We start from the raw sequence: 26,129 nt of genomic DNA on the forward strand, positions 1-26,129 counted from the left end.
AGGATTGAAGTGTGTGTAGTACTAAATTTATACCCAGCTACACTGAGGATAATTAAAACCAGCACTTAGGCTCTATGCAGAAGGAGTTTGAAAATCCCCTATCCGACTGCAACAGTCTTATAGGAGAAAGGGTGAAATCCCCATAATTTAAAACATTTAAGATGGTACTAGAAAATGTTTACCATAGAAGATGAACCTAGAACCCGCATAGATTAGAACACATACAGGTTGTCTTAAAAGCTAAATATTTCTGTTAATGTCACTTTCCAGTAACTAGGTCAAGTTAACATATTTCATAGGAAATACAGCATCTTTACTAAGAAGGAAGCATAGTGGGGGAAGGGAAGGAAACAGTATTGCCAACTGTACTACTGAATAACTGCATGCTAGATAGAAAACTTCAGTCAAAAGATTTAGAAGAGAAACCTCAGATAAAGGGATGCCCTAATATTAAAAATAAATGAAGTATTTTGAATCTTACTCATAAATTAAAACTCAGGTTTAAGAACCTAATCTACTATTAACTATACACTTATAGCATGATTCTCAGGTTCGACAACGAGGAAAAATATTTTACCGCTTGAAGTCTAGTGGAGTCACTTACCCCTGCAGTTTTAATGTAAACGTTTTGACTGCAAACCCTTGAGAGGAAATAATTGTTTACAGTATAATTCCAAAACAAAATGGTACAAGGACATTGAAGTGTCCGGTTAGTTTATTCAGAATTTGTTTATATTTATTGGGGAGCAAACGTCAATTGCTTCTTTGTTTAGAACTTTGTTGTTTCGCTGAAATTAAAGTAACATGGGGATTGAGTACACATGCTAGGTGAGAGGAACTGCTCCTTGACCAGGAAGTCTCCGAAGTTATCTGGGGAGGGTATTTAGCTCCTTGCTTAAGGCTGGACTCCGGAGCTGAGAGAATTAGATTAATTTTTCCATGTGTTTGGGGAGGGAGGCGGTGTACCCGATGTTGCGTGGGGTGAGATTGTAACTGTGGTTTGGTTACACTGTGGGAAGCTGTAAAGCACTTTCCCCCCTTGGGAAGCGCGCACTGGCAGAGCAGTAGTTTGCAGCGAAGCAGAGCAGTCTCTCCTGGGCTAAGCGGGGCTGCTATTTCGCTGTCTCCGGGTGTCCCTAGAGCTGCCACCAGCCGCAAAAACGCTGGCTCCCTACGCGCGCTCAGTCAGCAGCTGTGACCCGCAGACTCCGGATCAGCTAGAACCCCCTCCCCCACTGCTGTCGCATCTGTTGCTCGCCGCCGCCGCTCCTCCCCTCCCGTTCTGCTCCGGGACTTCAGGGAAAGGGCGCCTCGGAGAAGCTCGGGGTAAGGGCGGCAGCTTCGCCGTGGCTTCACTTCCGTAAGGGGCATGCGCAGGGAACCGGCCGTTCAGGGTACGCGCATGCGCAGAAGGGTGCCGTGGGCTCTCTCCGAGCGGCCGGAGCGGAGAGGAGGAGGCAGCCTGCGGGGAGTCGCCCGTTTGCCCTGCGGCGCGTGCGGCGCCCTGAGGAAGCCGCTCGCAGCACAGGAGGCCGTCGCCCAGGGGCGCAGGGCAGGAGGATGGAGAACCAGGCGGCCCCGGGCGCTGGGGGCGAGGACACCCCGGGCTCCGGCAGGGCGAACCTCAAGCGCAGCGGGCGCGCCGCGGAGGAGGAGAGCAGGAACAAGCCCAAGCTGGTGAGGGAGCTGCGGGGCTGAGGAGGGCACCGCGGGCGGGGGCGGGCACGTGCCGGGCACGGTGGGGGGAGGCTGGAGGACGTGTGGCGGGCATGGGGCAGCAGTCACGCGGTGCGGATCTAGGTGTCTTCCCGTCCTGGTGCTGTCCCCGCTGCTGCTGCTGCCGCCGCCCCGGCGGTTGGTAATAGGGGTTGGGAGCCGGGCGGGTCCTGCGGAGCGGTGTGCGTGCCCCTCACGCCTTGGGTATCGTGCACGGCAAAGCCCTGCCGGTCTCTGAGGCAGCTGTTGCACGCCAGCCCTAGCGCCCGGTTGCAACCCGAGTGGGGGCGCGGGGAGGGCCCTGGGCTTGGCTGAGCGCGTGATGCTGTCTTTAAAACGCTGCTCCTTCAGGAACGGTCCCCCCCGCGAGACAGGCACGGTGACTCCTAGCAACAAGTAGGGGTTCTGCCCCGAATCCGCCCCCAAACCTCCTTTGGGCTGCCTCTTTCCAAGGGGCTCTGGATTCAGCCGGGGTCTGGCAGCTTAAGTGACTTCACGTGCTCACACCAGGGCTGAACTAAGTAATCACGGGGATAACCTTGACACTGCTACACCTGTTCTGGACCAAGACCACACTACTGATTCTTTGATAATCAACGCAGCAAGTAGAAGATATATGCAGTCAGTGTACTTCATAAAGTCCCTTCTAAATGTGACTTTAAAATTACTAATTATTTTCACCATTGGGGTTCAGTGGCTAACTTGAAGACTCAGAATGTATTAAAATCTAACTTTTCAGCAACTAAGCATTTTTTTAAATCTTGTTCATTTTGCACAGTGGAACTTAACTGGTTTCTTAAAGTAACTGCATTTACTTATTTCAGGCATTACCTCTATGTTTGTGTGGTTGGGTTCCCCATGAAGAGATGGAATAGGCACTTACAAAAACTAAATTTTACCAGATCCTTATAGTGGCAACTAGGAGACTGCTAGGTGAATTATCAGTTTGTCTTCTCACTTGATAGTGATAAGGGGGCTACGCTGCTCAATTCTCATTGTTTATTCTAAAAAAAAAAATGTAAGGCAATATATGTTGAATTTCAATGGCAACAGGTGTTATGGGAGTCCAGAACTAGGAAATAGTGGCTAGCTTCACTATAAGGGAGAGTTTTAAATGAGTGTTAGGAACATTACTTCATGATGGAGATGGGCAGTTCAGTATTGCTTGGTCCCTGTAGTTTGTCTAATCTGCAAGACTATTCCCAGACTCAGATTTGTGTGGAGAAAATCCCAGGTATTTGCCTGTGGTAGGTAGACTTGCTTCCATGAAACAAGACATACTCATTCAAAGGCACCCTTCTCTCATTCTCTTTTACTCCTTTGCCAGTGAGAACCATATGTTTGTTTTAGGCCCTTTGCACTCAGTGGAACTGCTCAGTGCCTAAAATTACTCTGGAACTTAGGTTTGCAGGATTGGGTACTAAACCTCATTCTTATAAAACTAGCAGTATTAAAAAAAATGCATATTAGCTTTCAACCTTTACAGCTTTGTTTGGGAATTAGCATCCTGTTATTGCAGGGGTGATGGTGGGGGTACAGAATGCTTGATATACACCAAACTGGGGGGGGGGGGGTGTAGGATAAAAAGGCAACTTGCCACAGATGGCTGCTGTGGTGGCTCAGACCTTCCAAGGGGAAATTAAGATGTGCTCAGCTGGAGAGTTGCTCCATAATTTAGAAGTGAGCTTGTTAAATTTCGTTGGTTTAAACTGTAGCTGAGACGAGCTGCTTGCTTCAGTGGATTCAGTCCCCTGAGCTTCAAATGAGTTGTTTCTCATGCACCTTAATCTTAAATTCTTTGTCTTTGTACAAGTAATTAAAGGTAAAGGAATATTTCAAGGAGGGGAGGGGAATTCCACTGTACTTCTACCTATAACTTTTGAGTTGTCTGAAATTACATTATTGTGTGTGTACATGATAGTTTGGTATAGTTGTTTTTTGGCATAATTAGGTTACTCAGGATCTGCCAAGTTGAGTAAGTTATGCAAGTCTCATCCCAAACTAATGCCAATAAAGACTCGTGCCTCAGCATCTTACAGTGTATTTTGTATATGGCAATACTTTGTTGAAAAACAGTTTGCCTCCACAATGCCATTCTGTAAAACTTGAAATTTGACTTAAATCTAGGCTTCCATATTACAGGACCCTGAGCTCAACAGCACTTTAAGATGGAGAGAAAGTATGCACTGAGGGCAGCATGGGGAAACTCTAAACATGATCTGATTAACCTTCCATATAACATCTGGATTAAGGAGTAACAGCCTTGTCCTTCTTAGGCATGGAAGAAAACTGTGTTGCATGACCAATGCTGGAGTCTGCACTTGGCAATTGTACAAAAATCCTCTTCCAAACTTTCATCAGAATTTATCATATGTATAAGATCAGTGCCACCATCTCCAGGGTTGGTGTGAATTCTACTTTTAGGGAAGAATTAGCTTTATGGGAGCTGCTTTAAAAATGTGCTTGGGTGTGAATGTAAGACATGGTCCCAGCTGAGGTGGACTACTCAGCAACAAATCTGAGGTAACTTAATCTGTGTGACTGACGTATCAAATTGCTATGAAATTCACCTTTGGAATTTCACTGTTGTGCATGTACTAGGTAAATTGGTTTGTGGCTCTGTTTCATTTATGTGACTATGATTTAGAGCAGTAGTCCCCAGACTTTTTTGGTTGTGCCTCCCCTTGCATCATCTGTGCCTTCCAGGGGCAGGGAGCCAGCGCTACAGATGGGTACGCAGTCAGGAGCTGAGCCATGCAGAGAGCAGAGCTGCAGCTGGGAGAGCGGCCGGGATCTAGTGACCATGGTCTGAGTAGAACTGGAGGCGGAGCGGGGCTGGGTGGCATTCCCTTCCCACTGTCTATGAAGGCTGACCCATCCCCTGCTGTGCCCCACAGTTGGCAACCACTGTAGGACCAAGTTCCATCCCTGACAGATTTTTGCCCCGATCTCTAAATGGCCCCCTCAGGGATTGAGCTCATAATCCTGGGTTTAGCAGGCCAATACTCAAACCACTGAACTATCCCTCAGGTCTGATTCTTTCCTAAGCTTGTGAGTTAAAACAACAAAAAAACTCCAGAACAAACAAAATCAAAACAACAACAAAAAACCCTATGTGTGGAAGTATTTTGTCTATAGTCTCCCTGGTTCTATGTAGTCAGTTTCTTCATCGTTTGCTTCTCTCTGAAACAGAGAGAAACTCAGAAGGAAAATGTGACTATGAAATACAAATTGGCACCTTAATTGAAGAAAGGTATATTACTGGCTTCACTGTCTAAAACTTAAAGTTAAAAAGGAACATAATTTCACGTTATATTGTGAAAATTAAGAATAGAAGCACACAAGTATACGTACATTGGCACTAAAAAGGCTTTTCACTTTCTGACCTGTCTGCATTTAAAATAGTATAGCTTATTGTTTAAAAATAAATAGTGTTAAACAGATTTGTTGTTCCTAATGTTGACTTCACAGTTGAGTAATGCTATGATGCAACTACAAAAGCAGGATTTTTTGCATCTGGATCATGGTAGTGAAGTACACTCTTTTGAGATAAGCAACTATTGACTAAAATATCAAAGGGTGACTGCAGCTATCCAAATGTTTACTGGTTGAATGTGACATACAGGCATATCTGAGAGAGCTGTTTCTTGACACAATAAACAATATTATGAAAAAAATCTAGAGCACAGTATCTCAATTGACCACCTTCATTTAAACAAGTAGAGTTAAAGCCTTTGTAGTGGATGCACAAAGATATTGTCTACAGAGCAAACATAATACCATATGTCAGCAACAGGATTATAAGCACGTGTGGTTGACATAGCTCAGGTGTGTTTTAACACCATAAATGTTAACTTACTCAAATGTTTTAACCCTCTCAGCAGGAGCCGTTTAGAACTGGTGCACCTGAGTTCTCTTAGGGTGTGTCTACACAACAACTAGACATACATGTCTGGCCTATGCCAGCCGACTTGAGTTCACAGGGCTTGGGCTGTGGGGCTGTTTCATTGCTGTGTAGACTTCTGGGCTTGGGGTGCAGCCTAAGATCTGGGACCCTGTGAGATGGGAGGGTCCCAGGGTTTGGGCTCCTGCCCAAGCCTGGAAGTCAACACAGCAATGAAACAGTTCCACTAGCCAGAGTCGATTGGCACAGGCCAAATATAAGGAGTTAAATATTTTGCTGAAGTGAAGGACAGAAGACTTGGAATTTAAGGCTCACCTATAGTTGAGAGCAACTTGATTTGTGGCTTATCTTTTGAGGGCTTGTTTAACTAGAATTCTAAAAATATCAAACTGCTAATAACTTCTTGCATAAAGCCTAACTAATCTGAGGCACGTGGTATCAGGAAGTGCTATTGATGCTAAGAATTCCATAGGATGCTGATTATTCCCTAATTTTTATGGATAAAAATCTACTGTTGGACATACAAAGCTAAAGCATTTCTCCTTCATGCTTAAAGATGGAAGCAAATTGTTTGAAGTTAGGAAGATAACTGTAGTGTTACTACACTATTGTCTCTGTGGGTTATTAACATTTTTTTAATGCATCTGATTCTAGCTGGTAACAGACAAGGTACTGGACTACATAATCCAGAAGTCCATATTGGATTAGTTTCACTCATCGTTCTCTCTCATCTCTTTAGTCATGTTTCAGTTTTCCTTCCTGTTCACTCTACACTGTTCCTGTGAAGAGAGAGTGCTCTCTGCATGCTCTCCTAGGTCTTGCTTAACTAGTGATAGTTCTATTGCTTGCAAGTATAAGAAGTCATCAAAGCAGAAATGGATCAGTATTGGACAGAGGAGGAGAAGCAGAGATGTTAGTGAGTTGCTCTTGAACATTTTGCAAGAGAAAATAGTGGGTTGCAATTGGGTGCTTTTTCAGGACATTTTAAGTAGGTTGGGCAGTATAAAACAAAATAAGTTGTTTCTGATACTGTTTCACAAGGCCTGTAGCTATACCCTTTCAAATTTGGATCTCTTCTGATGACAAAAGGTGAGCAGGGTTGGATGTACGTGAAAGAAAACCCTACTTCTTAAGGTAATTCCTCCTTGTTCCTAAGGTGTTACATCTAGCGGTGGTGGTGGTAGACGAGAAACAATGCCCCAACTTTAGTTCAAGTACTAAAGCTGGCATTGAGACTTAGATGAGATGCACAACCATGGCTCTGGCCACCTGTAGTTAAACTTCTTTATAGCACTGTTCGAAGTCTCACTGTTTGGTTTATACTGTTGTTCTGCCTACCTAGCTTGCTGTGCAGGTTCAGTTGGATAGCTCTTTCTCCTTGTCTAAAGAGAAATCATTTGACAACTATTATGTTGCAGCTTAAAGATGAAACCCATACACAGGATCCAGTTAAGCACTATGATCCTGTAGGCCAGGGGTCTCAAAGTCCTAGCCTGTGGGCTATCTGCAGCCTGAGAACCATCCTACTGCGATCCGTGGAAACTTTTAAAAAAGTTTCCGATTTCATCTGGCCCTTGTGGCTGCCAGGTGGTGGGAGGGGAGCGGGCAGGAGAGATTCTCTTCTCCACCCCCCCCCCCCCCCGAAGGAGAAACCCATGCGGCTAGGGTGACCAGACAGCAAACATGAAAAATCTGGACAGGGGGTGGGGGGCAATAGACCCTATATAAGAAAAAGACCCCAAAATTGGGACTGTCCCTATAAAATCGTGACATCTGGTCACCCTACCTGCGGCCAAGCTGCTGTCTCTTTCTGCTTTAGGCGCTGCTCTCCAAGCTCTCATTGGCTGGGGGAAAGGAACAGGTACCATCACCTAGTCGCCGCACAGAGTCAGCCATGGAGACAGTGTCACTAGTCGCCGGGCAGAGTCAGCTGGGGCAGCATGAGGCCAAGGGAGTGAGGTGACATGATTGGCCCGCTAGAATGATTTGAGGACTAAGGTAAATTGAGTTTGAGACCCCTGCTGTAGGCAGTATATAGATGTAGTACTTAGAGACCTTATAGGTCTCATTATAACCATTAATGTTTTCACACAGGTTGTATAATATACCATTACTTAATGCATTTATGTATGTTGATAGGAAAGAGTAGCAAATGTAGACAGTGGATAGGCTGAAGTGAAAAGGAGATGGGTTAAAAGATAAATGTAGAATTTTACCTATTAGTAGCTACAACATAAGGTATTGAGAACTTAAATATTGGTGTTTTGGTGGTGCCTCCCCATGGACAAGACTTCTTTACCTTTATCACAATATTACAGATAACACAAAGATGATCCTTTCCTGAAAATACTTGGTTTGTAAGGTAACTTTATGAAATGTATATAGTACCTGATACTTAACTGAGTAAAGATTCAGTGAAGAGTTAAATTTTTCAGTCTTGACTATCACAAGACTGTTGATAGACAAAATGTAAATCCTCCCTCAAAAGTTCTTAATGAAGTGAGAAATCATGAACCTGTTCTTGGTTTTTGTAAAACATTTTGCATCTAAATCAAAATTATAGTTCTAAAGCAGCCTTTCCACACTACTGTACCCCTTTCAGGAGTCTGATTTGTCTTGTGTACCCCCAATTTCACTTTACTTAAAAACTACTTGCTTACAAAATCAAACATAAAAATATGTGTCACAGCACACTATTACTGAAAAATTGCTTGCTTTACCATTTTTACCATATTTTAAAATAAATCAATTAGAATATAAATATTGTACTTAAATGTCAGTGTATATAGAACAGTATAAACCATTGTCTGTGTAAAAATTTTAGTTCGTACTGACTTCGCTAGTGTTTTTTATGTAAACTGTTAAACTAGGAAAATATCTAGATGAGTTGATGTACCCCCTGGAAGACCTCTGTGTACCCCCCAGGTGTATGTTTACCCCTGGTTGAGAACCACTGTTCTAAAGTACCTGATAACTTACAATAACTTGAGATAAAAGTTTGTGTGGCCATTGGCATTTTGTCCATAAGAACGAATGATTTAGTACAATCAATACTGTAATAAGTGTCATATAGCTATTGCAAAATCTTACCATCTTTTCAGGGGGGGTCTGGTGGTCCTTGTGTACAGTGACTTTCTAATACACTCCTCCTGTTTCTGGTTCCAGCACTCAAATAAAACACCAGACTTGTTTGCTTGGAAAATGTTATGTTGAATCAGACTGCAAAAGCTGTTAGCGTGCATCCTTTGAAATATTTAACCATTTTTGAAGGAAAGCTAACACGCTCACTGTACTTGCCTTGCTATTTATCTAGTGTAACTAATTTTTTGAAAGAATAGTTTAAACTAATTGCACTTTTTAAACAATATACTAATAAAACAAACTGTCAGCACATTAAAGCAGTTGTTTGGAATGCTTTGAAGCCTATTTATGGCTGAAATAAGTAGTTGATAGGTGTGTTTTTTCAAACAGTTTCCTAAGGTTTGACGTGCAGTTACATTTGTTTCTAGTTTTGGTATGTGAAAAGCCATTGAGAAATTGGTCAGCCTTTGCAATCTTAGGGGGATCTGATTGTGGAGTGGCAATGATAAAAATGGTGCAAATAGTTGAAAAACCAGTGTTTACCACTAGTAAGGAGTATAGCTAATTGTTAAAACTCAATATTTTGAAGCATGTTGCTATACTTTGACCCAAGCATTGTTTATCTGGGTAACCGCTAGAAGGACAGGAGACTTGTTATTGGTTTTAATTAGCTGCAACTTTATTATATAGATGTCTGGGACTACCTGGCAGATAAAGTGTACAGTGCAGGCAAATCCATGTTTTTCATATCAATTCTCCGGGGCTTCCACCAGCCCCCCTTTGTTTCTATCCAGGTTCCCCAGCCACCCATGGCTTGGACCTTACCATACACCAGCCTTGTAAGAGGGTTAAGGAGGGCTATGAGAATGGGGGGAAGGGGGCACAGCGGCACAGGAGCCAGCAAACAGAGCTGTAAACGGGGGAGTTTCAGTGGGAGTTGTCAAGGGGAGTTTGCGGAGGAGACTAAGAGACCTAGGCAGAGGAACAGACAAGTTAGTAAAGGGAGTGGGTGGTGATCGGCCAGTGGTCTGGTGCCCGTTGGGAGTTTGTTTTGCTGTAGGTGGTGGTGGTTTTCCTTGGTTTGTGTTTCCTGGACTAACAGGTTTTACGTGGGAAGGCTATGACCGATACAGAGGCAGCAGTGGAAGACACAATGAGGATGACCGGATGTGGAAGCTGCGGCATGTACATGATCCTGGAGGGGGTACCTGAAAAGAGTTTCGTCTGCATGAAGTGCCGCCTGACAGAGCTGATGGAAGAAAAGATCCAAGGATTGGCGATGCAGGTGGAAACTCTGGTTGAGTTTAGAAGGGGATTTGAGCAGATGATGGAGCAAAGACATGAGGAGGCTGAAGGGAAAAGCTTAGACTTGCAGATGGAAGCAGGACCAAAGAATTCTGAGGGGAGACTGCTGGGTGAGGAAAGTGGACAGTGGAAGCATGTGACTAAGAGAACCAGGCAGAGGAAAAGACAGGCCAGTGAAGGAGAAATAGAGGTCAGGAACAGGTTTGCAAAGTTGGAAAATGAAGAAGGGGCACAGCAGGTGGTCGCTGAAGGTGAGAGGGCAAGAAAGAAGAGAAGAGCAGCTAGTCCTACAGGAAGAGGGGAAGAGTCAATGGAAACAACACCAAATATGAGCCCCAGGAGGATACAGGATGGGTTGCGGAGGATTGTAAGGGACAATAGAAATCGAGAGGAGTTGCAGCCAGAGGGAACAGGGGATAGACCGGAGAATCGCACCATCACCAGGAAAAGGCAGGTCTACGTGATTGGGGACTCCTTATTGAGAAGAATAGACAGGCCTGTAACTAGAGCTGATCCGGAGAACAGGAGGATGTGCTGTCTGCCGGATGCTAAGATATGGGATGTGGACCTGAGACTGAAAAGGGTCTTAACGGGAGCGGGAAAGAATCCGCTGATTGTCCTTCATGTGGGAACGAATGATACAGCTAGATTCTCGCTGGAATGTATCAAGGGAGACTATGCCAGGCTGGCGCAGACGCTTAAGAAAATCGAGGCTCAGGTGATATTCAGTGGGATTCTGCCTGTTCCTAGAATCATAGAATCTCAGGGTTGGAAGGGACCTCAGGACGTCATCTAGTCCAACCCCCTGCTCAAAGCAGGACCAATTCCCAACTAAATCATCCCAGCCAGGGCTTTGTCAAGCCTGACCTTAAAAACCTCTAAGGAAGGAGATTCCACCACCTCCCCAGGTAACCCATTCCAGGGCTTCACCACCCTCCTAGTGAACAAGTTTTTCCTAATATCCAACCTAAACCTCCCCCACTGCAACTTGAGACCATTACTCCTTGTTCTGTCATCAGGTACCACTGAGAACAGTCTAGATCCATCCTCTTTGGAACCCCCTTTCAGGTAGTTGAAAGCAGCTATCAAATCCCCCCTCATTCTTCTCTTCTGCAGACTTAACAATCCCAGTTCTCTCAGTCTCTCCTCATAAGTCATGTGCTCCAGCCCCCTAATCATTTTTGTTGCCCTTCGCTGGACTCTTTCCAATTTTTCCACATCTTTCTTGTAGTGTGGGGCCCAAAATTGGACACAGTACTCCAGATGAGGCCTCACCAGTGTCGAATAGAGGGGAATGATCACATCCCTCGATCTACTGGCCATGCCCCTACTTCTACAGCCCAAAATGCCATTAGCCTTCTTGGCAACAAGGGCACACTGTTGACTCATATCCAGCTTCTCGTCCACTGTAACCCTTAGGTCCTTTTCTGAAGAACTGCTTCCTAGCCATTCGGTCCCTGGTCTGTAGCAGTGCATGGGATTCTTCCGTCCTAAGTGCCGGACTAAAAACCCCATCAGATTTCTTTTGGCCCAGTCCTCTAATTTGTCTAGGTCCCTCTGTATCCTATCCCTACCCTCCAGCGTATCTACCACTCCTCCAAGTTTAGTGTCATCTGCAAACTTGTTGAGAGTGCAGTCCACGCCATCCTCCAGATCATTAATGAAGATATTGAACAAAACTGGCCCCAGGACCGACCCTTGGGGCACTCCACTTGAAACCGTCTGCCAACTAGACATGGAGCTGTTGATCACTTCCTGTTGAGCCTGACGATCTAGCCAGCTTTCTATCCTCCTTATAGTCCAATCATCCAGCCCATACTTCTTTAAGTTGCTGGCAAGAATACTGTGGGAGACCGTATCAAAAGCTTTGCTAAAGTCAAGAAATAACACACCCACTGCTTTCCCCTCATCCACAGACCCAGTTATCTCCTCATAGAAGGCAATTAGGTTAGTCAGGCATGACTTGCCCTTGGCGAATCCATGCTAACTGTCCCTGATAACTTTCCTCTCCTCTGAGAGCTTCAGAATTGATTCCTTGAGTACCTGCTCATGATTTTTCCAGGGACTGAGGTGAGGCTGACTGGCCTGTAGTTCCCTGGATCCTCCTCCTTTCCTTTTTTAAAGATGGGCACTACCATAGCCTTTTTCCAGTTATCCGGGACCTCCCCCGTTCGCCATGAGTTTTCAAAGATAATGGCCAATGGCTCTGCAATCACATCCGCCAACTCCTTTAGCACCCTCGGATGCAGCGCATCCGGCCCCATGGACTTGTGCTCGTCTAGTTTTTCTAAATAGTTCCAAACCACTTCTTTCTCCACAGAGGGCTGGTCACCTTCTCCCCATACTGTGCTGCCCAGTGCAGCAGTCTGGGAGCTGACCTTGTTTGTGAAGACAGAGGCAAAAAAATCATTGAGTACATTAGCTTTTTCCACATCCTCTGTCACTAGGTTGCCTCCCTCATTCAGTAAGGGGCCCACACTTTCCTTTACTTTCTTCTTGTTGCTAACATACCTGAAGAAACCCTTCTTGTTACTCTTAACATCTCTTGCTAGCTGCAACTCCAAGTGTAATTTAGCCTTCCTGATTTCACTCCTGCATGCATGAGCAATATTTTTATACTTCTCCCTGGTCATTTGTCCAATCTTACACTTCTTGTCAGCTTCTTTTTTGCGTTTAAGATCAGCAAGGATTTCACTGTGAAGCCAAGCTGGTTGCCTGCCATATTTACTATTCTTCCTATACATCGGGATGGTTTTTTAAAGGTGTGACAAGATTATGGCAATCAACAGATGGCTCAGGCAGTGGTGCTATAAGGAGGGCTTTGGGATGTATGGCCACTGGGAAGCATTCATGGACAGAGGACTGTTGTCTCGGGATGGACTTCACCTGAGTAAGGAGGAAAATAGACCTCTAGGATAGAGGCTGGCACAATTGGTAGTGTAGATACCAGTCTAATAGGTGATACTGGCAGTAGAATGTCTGTGCCTAATTGGGTAAAGAATGTCAGTGAAGCCAAACAGCAAAAATTAAGATGTTTGTATACTAATGCGAGGAGCCTAGGTAACAAAATGGAGGAACTAGAGCTACTGGTGCAGAAAGTGAAACCGGATATTATAGGGATAACAGAAACATGGTGGAATAGTAGTCATGACTGGAATACAGGTATTGAAGGGTATGTGCTGTTTAGAAAAGACAGAAATAAAGGCAAAGGTGGTGGAGTAGCATTGTATATCAGTGATGAGGTAGACTGTAAAGAAATAAGAAGGGATGGAATGGATAAGACAGGGTCTGGGCAAAAATCACATTGGGAAAGAAAGCTGCTAGAGCCTCCCCTGACATATAGTGCTTGGGGTGTGCTTCAGACCGCCGGGATCCGATTTGGTTATGGGTAGAGACCTCTTTAATGTTTTTAATGAAGTTAACACTAATGGGAATTGTGTGATCATGGGAGATTTTAACTTCCCAGATATAGACTGGAGGACAAGGGCTAGTAATAATAATAATAGGGGTCAGATTTTTCTGGATGTGATAGCTGATGGATTCCTTCACCAAGTAGCTGAAGAACCAACAAGAGGGGATGCCATTTTAGATTTGGTTTTGGTGAGTAATGAGGACCTCATAGAAGAAATGATTGTAGGGGACAACCTTGGTTCGAGTGATCATGAGCTAATTCAGTTCAAACTAGATGGAAGGATAAACAAAAATAGAGCTGGGACTAGGGTTTTTGATTTCAAAAGGGCTAACTTTAAAGAATTAAGGAAATTAGTTAGGGAAGTGGATTGGACTGAAGAACTTGTGGATCTAAAGGTGGAGGAGGACTGGAATTACTTTGAGTCAAAGTTGCAGAAACTATCAGAAGCCTGCATCCCAAGAAAGGGGAAAAAATTCACAGGCAGGAGTTGTAGATCAAGCTGGATGAGCAAGCATCTCGGAGAGGTGATTAAGAAAAAGCAGAAAGCCTACAAGGAGTGGAAGATGGGAGGGATTAGCAAGGAAAGCTACCTTATTGAGGTTAGAAGATGTAGGGATAAAGTGAGAGGCCAAAAGCCATGTAGAGTTGGACCTTGCAAAGGGAATTAAAACCAATAGTAAAAGGTTCTATAGCTATATAAATAAGAAGAAAACAAAGAAAGAAGAAGTGGGACCGCTAAACACTGAGGATGGAGTGGCGGTTAAGGATAATCTAGGCATGGCCCAATATCTAAACAAATACTTTGCCTCAGTTTTTAATGCGGCTAATGAGGAGCTTAGGGATAATGGTAGGATGAAAAATGGGAATGAGGATATGGAGGTAGATATTACCACATCCGAGGTAGAAGCCAAACTCGAACAGCTTAATGGGACTAAATCGGAGGGCCCAGATAATGTTCATCCAAGAATATTAAAGGAACTGGCACATGAAATTGCAAGCCCATTAGCAAGAATTTTTAATGAATCAGTAAACTCAGGGGTTGTACCGTACGACTGGAGCATAGTTCCTGTTTTTAAGAAAGGAAAAAAGGAGATCCGAGTAACTATAGGCCTGTTAGTTTGACATCTGTAGGATGCAAGGTCTTGGAAAAAAATTTGAAGGAGAAAGTAGTTAAAGACATTGAGGTCAATGGTAATTGGGACAACATACAACATGGTTTTACAGAAGGTAGATCGTGCCAAACCAACCTGATGTCCTTCTTTGAGACGGTAACAGATTTTTTTTTTTTTAGACAAAAGAAACGCAGTGGATCTAATTTACCTCAATTTCAGTAAGACATTTTATACAGTTCCACATGGGGAATTATTAGCTAAATTGGAAAAGATGGGGATCAATATGAAAATTGAAAGATGGATAAGGAATTGGTTAAAGGAGAGACTACAGCGGGTCATACTGAAAGGTGAACTGTCATGCTGGAAGGAGGTTACTAGTGGAGTTCCTCAGGAATCGATTTTGGGACCAATCTTATTTAATCTTTTTATTACTGACCTTGGCACAAAAAGGGGGAATGTGCTAATAAAGTTTGCAGATGACACAAAGCTGGGAGGTATTGCTAACACAGAGAAGGACCGGGATATCATACAGGAAGATCTGGGTGACCTTGTAAACTGGAATAAAAGTAATAGGATGAAATTTAATAGTGAAAATTGCAAGGTCATGCATTTAGGGATTAATAACAAGATTTTGGTTATAAATTGGGGACACATGAGTTGGAAGTAACAGAGGAGGAGAAAAAAAAACAGGAGTACTTGTGGCACCTTAAAGACTAACAAATTTATTTTAGCATGAGCTTTCGTGAGCTAAAGCTCACTTCGGATGCATAGAATGGAACACACAGACAGGAGATATTTATACATACAGAGAACATGAAAAGGTGGAAGTATGCATACCAACAGGCAGAGTCTAATCAATTGAGATGAGCTATCGTTAGCAGGAGGAAAAAAAAACTTTTTGAAGTGATAATTAAGATGGCCCATAGAAGGTGTGAGGAGAACTTAACATAGGGAAATAGATTCAATTGGTGTAATGACCCAACCATTCCCAGTCTTTATTTAGACCACAGTTAATGGTATCTAGTTTGCATATTAATTCAAGTTCAGCAGTCTCTCTTTGGAGTCTGTTTTGAAGTTTTTTTGTTGCAAAATTGCCACCTTCAAGTCTGTCACGGAGTGGTTAGGAAGGTTGAAGTGTTCTCCCACTCGTTTTTGAATGTTATGATTCCTGATGTCAGATTTGTGTCCATTTATTCTTTTGCGTAGAGACTGTCCGGTTTGGCCAATGTACATGGCAGAGGGGCATTGCTGGCACATGATGGCATATATCACGTTGGTAGATGTGCAGGTGTACGAGCCCCTGATGGTGTGTCTGATGTGATTAGGTCCTGTGATGGTGTCACTTGAATGGATATGTGGACAGAGCTGGCATCGGGCTTTATTGCAAGGATAGGTTCCTGGGTTAGTGTTTATGTTGTATGGTGTGAGTATTTGCTTCAGGTTGGGAGGCTGTCTATAAGCAAGGACTGGCCTGTCTCCCAAGATCTGTGAGAGTGAGGGATCATCTTTAAGGATAGGTTGTAAATCTTTGATGATGCGCTGGAGAGGTTTTAGTTGGGGGCTGTAGGTGATGGCTAGTGGTGTTCTGTTATTTTCTTTTTTAGGCCTGTCCTGTAGTAGGTGGCTTCTGGGTACTCTTCTGGCTCTGTCAATCTGTTTTTTCACTTCAGCAGGTGGGTATTGTAGGTTTAAGAATGCTTGATAGAGATCTTGTAGGTGTTTATCTCTGTCCGAGGGATTGGAGCAAATACGGTTGTATCTTAGAGCTTGGCTGTAGACAATGGATCGTGTGGTGTGTCCGGGATGGAAGCTGGAGGTATGTAAGTAAGTATAGCGGTCAGTGGGTTTCCGGTATAGGGTGGTATTTATGTGACCATCGTTTATTAGCACAGTAGTGTCTAGGAAATGGACCGCTTGTGTGGATTGGTCTAGGCTGAGGTTGATGGTGGGATGGAAATTGTTAAAATCTCGGTGGAATTCCTCGAGGGCTTCTTTTCCATGAGTCCAGATGATGAAGATGTCATCAATGTAGCGCAAGTAGAGTAGGGGTGTTAGGGAACGAGAGTTAAGGAAGCGTTGTTCTAAGTCAGCCATAAAGATGTTGGCATACTGAGGGGCCATGCGGGTACCCATAGCAGTGCCACTGACTTGAAGATATATATTGTCCCCAAATGTGAAATAGTTGTGGGTGAGGACAAAGTCACAAAGTTCAGCCACCAGGTTAGCCGTGATATTATCGGGGATACTGTTCCTGATGGCTTGTAGTCCATCTTCGTGTGGAATGTTAGTGTAGAGGGCTTCCACATCCATAGTGGCCAGAATGGTGTTTTCTGGAAGATCATTGATGGATTGTAGTTTCCTCAGGAAGTCAGTGGTGTCTCGAAGATAGCTGGGAGTGCTGGTAGCATAGGGCCTGAGGAGAGAGTCCACATAGCCAGACAATCCTGCTGTTAAAGTACCAATGCTTGAGATGATGGGGCGTCCAGGATTTCCAGGTTTATGGATCTTGGGTAGCAAATAGAATACACCTGGTCGGGGTTCCAGGCATGTGTCTGTATAGATCTGTTCCTGTGCTTTCTCAGGGAGTTTTTTGAGCAGATGGTGTAGTTTCTTTTGGTAATCATCAGTGGGATCAGAGGGTAATGGCTTGTAGAATGTGGAGTTAGAGAGTTGTCTGGCAGCCTCTTGTTCATATTCCGACCTATTCATGATGACGACAGCACCTCCTTTGTCAGCCTGTTTGATTATGATGTCAGAGTTGTTCTTGAGGCTGTTGATGGCATTGTGTTCAGCACGGCTTAGGTTATGGGGCAAGTGATGTTGCTTTTCCAACATCACTTGGAGGAGAAGAACTTCGGAGTATTGGTTGATCACAGGATGACTATGAGCCGCCAATGTGATATGGCCATTAAAAAAGCTAATGTGGTCTTGGGATACATCAGGCGAGGTATTTCCAGTAAAGATAAGGAGGTGTTAGTACCATTATACAAGGCACTTGTCAGACCTCATCTGGAATATTGTGTGCAGTTCTGGTCTCCCATGTTTAAGAAGGATGAATTCAAACTGGAACAGGTACAGAGAAGGGCTACTAGGATGATCCGAGGAATGGAAAGGACATTCAAAGAGCTTGGCTTGTTTAGCCTAACCAAAAGAAGGTTGAAGGGGGATATGATTGCTCTTTATAAATATATCAGAGGGATAAATATTAGGAAGGGAGAGGAATTATTTAATCTTAGTACCAATGTGGACACACGAACAAATGGATATAAACTGGACACTAGGCAGTTTATACTTGAAATTAGATGAAGGTTTCTAACCATTAGGGGAGTGAAGTTCTGGAACAGCCTTCTAAGGGGAGTAGTGGGGGCAAAAGACATATCTGGCTTCAAGACTAAGCTTGATAAGTTTATGGAGGGGATGGTATGATGGGATAGCCTAATTTTGATAATTAATTGATCTTTGATTATTAGCAGGTAAATATGCCCACTGGTCTGTGATGGGATGTTAGATGGGATAGGATCTGAGTTACTACAGAGAATTCTTTCCTGGGAGTCTGGCTGGTGAGTCTTGCCCACATGCTCAGGGTTTAGCTGATCGCCATATTTGGGGTCGGGAAGGAATTTTCCTCCGGGACAGATTGGCAGAGGCCCTGGAGGTTTTTCGCCTTCCTTTGCAGCGTCTGGCACAGGTCACTTGCTGGAGGATTCTCTACACCTTGAGGTCTTTAAACCACGATTTGAGGACTTCAGTAACTCAGACATAGGTTAGGGGTTTGTTACAGGAGTGAGTGGGTGAGATTCTGTGGCCTGCGTTGTGCAGGAGGTCAGACTAGATCAGGCGTCTCAAACACGCCACTCGCAGGGCTATTTCCTGCGGCCCACCAAGGGGCCCACGCCCGCCCCCAGGGCCTACCTCCAGGCCAGGGGTGGGCAAACTACACCCACGGGATTGCCCTCAAGCCTCGCTCCGCTCCCTGAAGCAAATGGTATCATGTCCCTGTGGCGGGGTGGAGGCAGAGGGCTCCGTTCGTGTGTTGCTCTGTCTTCTTGGCACCACCCTCCTGCAGCTCCCATTGGCCGGGAACAGGGAACCGCGGCCAATGGGATCTTCAGGGGAGGTACCTGGAGGCATGGCAAGCAGCGTGCAAAGCCCTGCATCCCCTTCCCCCAGGGGCCGCGGGGACGTGGTTCCAGCTACTTCCTGGAGCGGGGCTGGGGCCGGGGCTTGCAGCCTGACCTGGCCCCAGTGTGCACCGCTGCCACCCCAGAGCCTGAAGCCCTCCTGCACCCTGCCCCCCAACCCCCTGCCCTGAGCCCCCTGCTGCATAGCACACCCCTTCTGCACCCCAATCCCCTGCTCTGAGCCCCTTGCCTGAACCTCAACCCCCTGCTGCACCCCAGCCCCCTGCCCTGAGCCCCCTGCTGCATCCCACACCCCTCCTGCACCCCAACCCCCTGCCCTGAGCCCCCTGCTGCATCCCACACCCCTTCTGCACCCTGAGCCCCCTACTTGCACTCAACCCGCTGCTGCACCTTAACTCCCTGCCCTGAGCCCCCGCCACACCCCTCATGCACCCTCTGGGGGTAGGGAGGGGGCCGAGTTGGGGTGGAGACTTCAGGAAAGGGGTTGGAATGGGAGCACTGAAGAGACGGGGACTCATGGAAGGGGTGGAGTGGGGCCAGGGCCAGGGGCAGCGAGGGGGGAGTGTCAGTGATGTGGCCCTCGGGCTAGTGAACTAGCCCTCATGTGGTCCTCGTGGTCATTTGAGTTTGAGACCCCTGGACTAGATGATCATAATGGTCCCTTCTGACCTTAAAGTCTATGGGTTGGTTCCCTGCCGTACCAATCATAGGAGTCCCCAACCCCCTCCCCTGTTCTGTTCCTTTATCCAGTAAGTCCTTTACCGTGCCATTTATCTGGTCACTTGCTGCCCTCCCTATGGAGTACCTGCACTGAACATCTGCCCAACCTTACAAAATAAGTTGCGACATATGGCCTACCACCTTTTCTATTCACCAGAAAAGGTTCATCCTCACACCTGCTGTGGGGAAGGTGAAAAAACCACACTCCACCGAAGCCAATTTTGGCGGTCCGGAAAAAATTCCTTCACAGCCCCCCTTTAAAAGGGGTGACTAGTGTAATGCCCACAGCCGGTCCTAACTCAGCATGCCATTCACCTCCACTAGGGGAGGGAGGGTGGATGCTGACTTCCTTGCTGCCTGGAGAGAGATACTTGCCCCACCCAGGTTTCATACCTTTGTGCACATTCCTGGGATTGGGTGTGTGTGAGTCATTGCTGCAAAGCTGACCTTTTATAGCAGTTTCTGACCTTCTTTCTCTCCATCCCCTCCACCCCAACCACAAAGCAGAGCTGGCCTTCTTTGGGTAAGCCCAGACAGATTCTGCCCACCTTTAGTTGTGGTGTAGTTTTGGTTTTAGATACTGACTGCAATCAGACCTGGCTATCCATCTCCATGGCTTTAACATGCCTGTTCACAATGTATAGATGTGTAAGACTGTCTAGCATTGAGACATATCATCAATTAAAATAGACAAAGCTGCACTTGCTCTGTGACTCTTAAAAGTGAATGCTAGGTTTTTACTAAGTTAGTGACCGGTCTGCTTTTCTCATGTGCAATTGACAAGTTTTCACTTGATTATTCATCATTCTTCTTAAGATTTCCAACCACAAGCTGCTTGACAGTTATGAGATGAGTAAGATGAATGAGTGCTTTCTTGCAGTCTTGCATGTATTCTATGCAAGTTCTGTTTAAGTTGAGAGTTTATCTAGGCATTTTCCTCTTGATGACTTTTCTTCAAACAGCAGACACTCATCCTTTGGAGCATGTCTTAGGGAAATCTGGAGAATTTGATTATCTTCAGAATCATATTTTCATGTGAAAGTTGGCAATCAAGAAATTTTTTAGTGTTTGTGTAACAATTCCTAACATTGCAGATAGACTTGTAATCAAACTTTGGATCAACTTAAACGCTGTGTGCTGCATTGGAATCAAATCTTCTGTTCCTGCTCATCTCTATGAAATAAAATACCAGTGTGTGCAAATTTCTTAAGATGCTTTCTTCATTTGCAGTCTTCTAATAAGTAAATAAACCTGCATCTTATTTTGCTGTTTAGAAACTTTGTGCAGCTTTAGTGCAGTGGTTGGTTACTAACCTTTCATGTAACTTGTCATGTCAGGAGGTTGCAGACACTTTCAGAAAGTTAACCTCCATCTTCTACAAAATCAGGCCCCTCCAAGAGAGAAATCTTGAGTTGACAACCCACAATTGCTAGTCAAATTGGATAATCTTGGTGAAGATTAATAGGACACAATGATATGTAAATTTACTTGGGCTAAATTACATATAAAATATAAATATTTTACATACATTACTTTCACTGGGTTTTTTATTTTAAACTTTAAAAGCAATGATAACTTGGAGTGCCAGGGAAGGCTTTGAGACTCACAGACAGTTGCAGTGCCTGCAGATTATGTATGGACTTAATTATTCTTTCTGTCCTCTTTATCATTTGTGCATAAGTAATTTTTTTTGGGCGTGGAAAAGTCTGAAGTTGCACTGGATTAATATTGCCCTCTCACAGCTGTAGCTTGAAGGTATTGGGGAACTGTGAAACTATAGGCAACTATAATACTGTCACTACATCCAAGTGAATCCACTTAAATCAGATGGTGGCTATGAATAGGAGCCTGGGGTTGCGGGGGAAAGGGAAGGGAGTTGGTCTTATACTTCAAGTTGTATAAGGGAAGCCAAGTGAAAAAAGTATAACACAATAGTTCATAGAATTCTGTTTTTTGGTAACTGTTTAAAACGTGTGCTCTGTTGAACGAGTTGTCTGGCTTGTGTGTTTACTTTAGGACACGCAGCGAGACAACTGGGAATAGTTATAAAAAAAACCAAACAATCCTTTAACAAAACCACATTAATTTCATACATGTTGATTGCAGTTGAGAAATAGGAAGATTTTGAAAAGCAGGGCTGTCAAGCGATTAAAAAAAATTGTGATTAAACGTACTGTTAAACAATAATAGAATTCCATTTAGTTAAATATTTTTGGATGTTTTCCACATTTTCAAATATATCTATTTCAATTACAAGACAGAATACCAAGTGTACAGTGCTCACTTTATATTAATTTTTATTACAAATATTTGCACTGTAGAAAACAAAAAAATATCATATTTTTCAATTAACCTAATACAAATACTGTAGTACTATCTCGTTATCCTAAAATGTAGAATTATGTTAAAAAATTATTGCACTCAGAAACAAAACAATGCAAAACTTTAGAGCCTACAAGTCCACTCAGTCCTACTTCTCATTCAGCCAATCACTAAGGCCTTGTCTACACTGCCACTTTACAGTGCTGAAACTTTCTCACTCAGGAATTGAGTCACAAATTTAATTAATGCATTATTGTTTTAATGGGTGTCATCAGCATGGAAGCATGTCCTCTGGAATGGTGGCCAAAGCATGAAGGGACCGACGAATGTTTAGCATATCTGGCACTTAAATACCTTGCGATGCCGGCTACAAAAGTCCTATGTGAATGCCTGTTCCCACTTTCTGGTGACATTATAAATAAGAAGTGGGCAGCATTATCTCCTGTAAATGTAAACAAACTTGTTTGTCTTAGTGATTAGCTGCACAAGAAGTAGGACTGAGTGTACTTATAAGCGCTAAAGTTTTGCATTGTTTTGTTTGAGTGCAGTTATCATGTAGTCATGATAAAGATTGCACTACAGTACTTGTATGAGGTGAATTGAAAAATACTGTTTCTTTTGTTTATAATTTTTACATTATATTATTTTTACTACAAATATTTGCAAAGTGAGCTGTGCACATAAAGTGAGCTGTTTGTATTGTGTGGTAATTGAAATCAACATATTTGAAAATGTAGAAAACATCAAAAAATATTTAATAAATTTCAATTGGTATTCTGTTGTTTAACAGTGCAACTAAAATGGCAATTAACCATGATTAATTTTTTTGAGTTAATTTGTGAATTGCGATTAACTGACAGTCCTATTTAAAAGATAAACAAATTCTTAGTGACTTAAAGGCAGTTGAGTCTCTGGTGAATCCTTGCTAATTTTACTAACAAGTGAAACCATAATGCTTACAACATTGAAAACTGGACTAGGATTTCACATGTCGGCATGGTTATGGTGTTGCTGTGATACAAGTTTAAAGTAATATCAATTTCTATTAAAACTTTCCTAGTAAAAGCTTACTCATGCATAACTTAAAATAGACACACTTCTTTAACACTAAACTTGCTGTCCTGACTGAGAACTTACATAGAAATACTATACTACACACGTAAAATTAGGGCTGCCCACTTTATAAAGATAAGTAGCTGCAGTCTCTTCAGGTGGCTTTTATCTTAGATACCTTTCTTTGTTAAAATTAAGTTGTGATGACTCACCTGTCTAACAGTAAATGTCTCCACAGGAGTTTCTAGAAACATTTGCCATAGGTGATAGCCAACTTCAATCCAGGTTTTAATCAACTTTTTGGGTTCTAGCTTTGACCCATGGTAGTCCTGTCTACACTAGGACTTCTACAGGCGCTAGCACTTGCTGGAATATAATCTTAAACCCTAGAGTAAAGGACATGGTTTTACAAATTTTGTGTCTCAGTAGAGTGTTCTCAATTAAAACTGCTTAAATATTTTTTAAAATGAAACAAAAATTCAGACAAAGGGAGAAGAAAGACTTATGACTTGAGTAAATTATGAGCTCAAGTCTTAAATGACTTAGTGGTTGTTAATATCTTGCAACATGAAAGATGGGTCTTGGTATTCAGTGAACTTTAACCCAGGAGTAAACACATTTTATCTTAAGCGTGGGAGAGTAAGACTAGCATAAATTGTGCTGTTGAACTCTACTCCTTCATAAGTGCTGTAGAAGCACTCTGGGCAAGAGAAGTGGAGGAGGAGAAGAGGCAGAAGTATAAACTGAATTGATAGCTGTGAAACTGAAATTGTGTCCCTAGAATATTGGGATGCCCCTAAGGAGGAGAAAACATGATGTTTCTTGTTTGTTTGTTTTTTATATTGCTGCAGCAGGCACTGGATGTGTGACTGGCTGTGAAAATGACAATCATGAATGCTTCAGACAAGTATATGTGATCATTTGAATATATTTCCATATTCTGTTGCTCATTCCTTTCATATGATAGTTGAGTTTCCTGAGATAGCATATGGTGGGCAAACTACGGCCTGTGGGCTGGATCCATCCCCTGAGGGCTTTGGATCTGGCCCACGGGATTGCCCCCTGTGGTGCCGTGGGCCCCGCACCACTCTCAGAAGCGACCGGCACCATGTCCCTGCGGCCCCTGGGTGGGGGAGGGAGGCAGAGGGCTCCAGGCATTGTCCTTGCCTCCAGGCACCGCCCCCTGCAGCTCCCACTGGGTGGGAATAGGGAACTGCGGCCAATGGGAGCTTTGTGGGAGGTACCTGGAGGTGTGACAAGGGCAGAGCGTGCAGAGCCCTCCGCTCCCCCTCCCCCAGGGGCTGCTGTGCTTCTTGGAGTGGCATGGGGCAGGGGATAGGGCAAGCATGCAGGGAGCCTGCTCTGGCCCTGGTGCATGCCGCTGCCACCCCGGAGCTCCTTTAGGTAAGTGGTGCCGGGCTGGAGCCCGAACCCCTCCTGCACCCCGCCCCACAACTCCCTTCCTGGAGCCCCCTTGTACACCCCACACGCCTCCTGCACACAACCCCCTGCCCTGAGCTCCCTGCTGCACTGTACCCCTGTGCACCCGAACCCCTGCTTTGAACCCCCTGCCGCACCCCAACCCCCTGCCCTGAGCCCCCTCCTGTAGTCCGCACCCCTTCTGTACCCCTGACCTGAGTCCCCTCCTGCACTCTGCACCCCTCCTGCACCCCAACCCCCTTCTCTGAGCCCCCTCATACACCCCACATCCCTCTTCTGCCCCCAATCCCTTGCCCTGAGTCCCTTCCTGCACACCATACCCCTTCCCACACTCCGCACTCCCTCCTGCACCCCAGCCCCCTGCCCCGGCCCTGCATACAATTTCCCCACCCAGATGTGGCCCTGGGCCCCTGTACTACAGCAACAAACTATTTCACTTACCAGCAGTATTCAGCAATGCAAATGCTCAAAATACATGAGTAATAAAATCACTGTTCCTTCTATACTTGTTTTCCAGGGTAAGTATGTAAATGAGAATATACAAAAAATTAATGGTGCCAGATGAAACATCTACAGAATGTATAATAGTATAGTGTTTTTGGGTTTTTTTGATTTACACCGAAGATAAAAACAGACCAGCTGCCATCAGTGCATGCTTTCATGATTACATTTTGGAAGAAAATTTTATCTCTTTCAAAGTAAGATGGGGAAATCTGATAATCGATTGATTGCATCAGCGACACTTGTCAGTTGCTGCAGACATGGGTTGATTAGAAAACATTAATCTAAAAACTCTGCCTTCCAAGTCTCTTTGGTTAAATGTCAGTAAATTAGAAGTGCATCCTAATAGACTGAAAACCTATTTGAGATGCCTACTTAGTTTACCTTAAGTGAATTTAGTGCTTATGAAAGGTGCCAGATGGGCAACACTGGAGAGAGGGGAAGCCATCTGTCCATATAACTAGTTTGGCACTGACATTAGAAGAACTGCTTCTGAACATTGTTGAGCTAGTTTTCTCTAACTATGATGATGAAAACTGGGGTGAAAGACTAATTTACCCCCTTTTGCTATCCAGGAAATGCATTGAGAACTTGTTATAAAATGGTCACTACATAGCTTTTGGATCAATTCGCAGTACTTAATTACAGGTGAAAAGCAATAGCCCATACATAACTGAACAATTTAGTTGCCAAATGTCATGTGTCTTAATTATGGGGCTAGCTGCACCTGTGTGCATGTACCTGTCTCTGAGAAGTTGCACCCTTGCCCATACTTGTTTTATAGTGGAATTTCATTGTTCTTCTGCTTACATTAGGACTTAAGCACATGATTCTATGTTTACAGTGGCATGTGACCATGCAGGTCTGACAGTTTTTGGTGCTTGCCTCGCCTCCCTTCACCAGTGCTATTCACCAACACTCTTTTAAGTATTTTTATTTAGCAGGTAAACACAAGTTGAGAAAGCACACGAAAGCCATCTACACGTCCATTTAATCTCATCTAACTTCACAGTTGAGCATTTGACCAATCATAATTGTTCAAAAACATTTTAAAGCACTAATTTATTAGAATGATAACAGAGTAAGATGTTATGATCTTCAGTAGGCCTAGCCTTCAGTATTTAGGTCCAATTTAAAAAGAAATTACTTAACTGAGATGAATTAATTCAAACGTGAAAAACTGAGTCCTAAAACAAAAAAACCAAAAAAACTATTTTTTTTAACCATGTTAATCTAGCAATGAAGTGTGAAGGTTATTGAAGACTGAAGAGCTACAAAAGAAAGAGAAATTAAAAAAAATAAAATGCATTAACGGTGTCATTTTAAAATGGATTTATGCCAGTTAGGCAGCAGGCCAACTCTTCAAGAAGCTTAATGGCTGTGCATCTCTCCTCTGGGGAAGGAAGTTTAATGAATGTGAA

At 44.0% G+C, this 26,129-nt stretch overlaps 1 protein-coding gene across 3 annotated transcripts in view; it reads left to right on the forward strand.

Moving 5' to 3' along the window:
* The first annotated feature begins 1,281 nt into the window (after positions 1-1,281).
* DIAPH2 (diaphanous related formin 2) overlaps positions 1,282-26,129 on the forward strand; it is an 834,834-nt gene continuing 809,986 nt past the window's right edge. For 2 of the 3 annotated variants that reach the window (XM_045029931.1, XM_045029930.1), the window contains exon 1: positions 1,495-1,677. In XM_045029931.1, coding sequence (XP_044885866.1) covers positions 1,561-1,677 — 117 coding nt within the window. In that variant the 5' untranslated portion in view covers positions 1,495-1,560. Of the gene's footprint in view, positions 1,678-26,129 lie in introns of all 3 variants that reach the window. The other variant, XM_045029932.1, reaches the window with a different exon arrangement.

This window comes from Mauremys mutica, chromosome 9 (assembly GCF_020497125.1).
Source record: "Mauremys mutica isolate MM-2020 ecotype Southern chromosome 9, ASM2049712v1, whole genome shotgun sequence".
In the NCBI taxonomy this organism is placed as follows: domain Eukaryota; kingdom Metazoa; phylum Chordata; order Testudines; family Geoemydidae; genus Mauremys; species Mauremys mutica.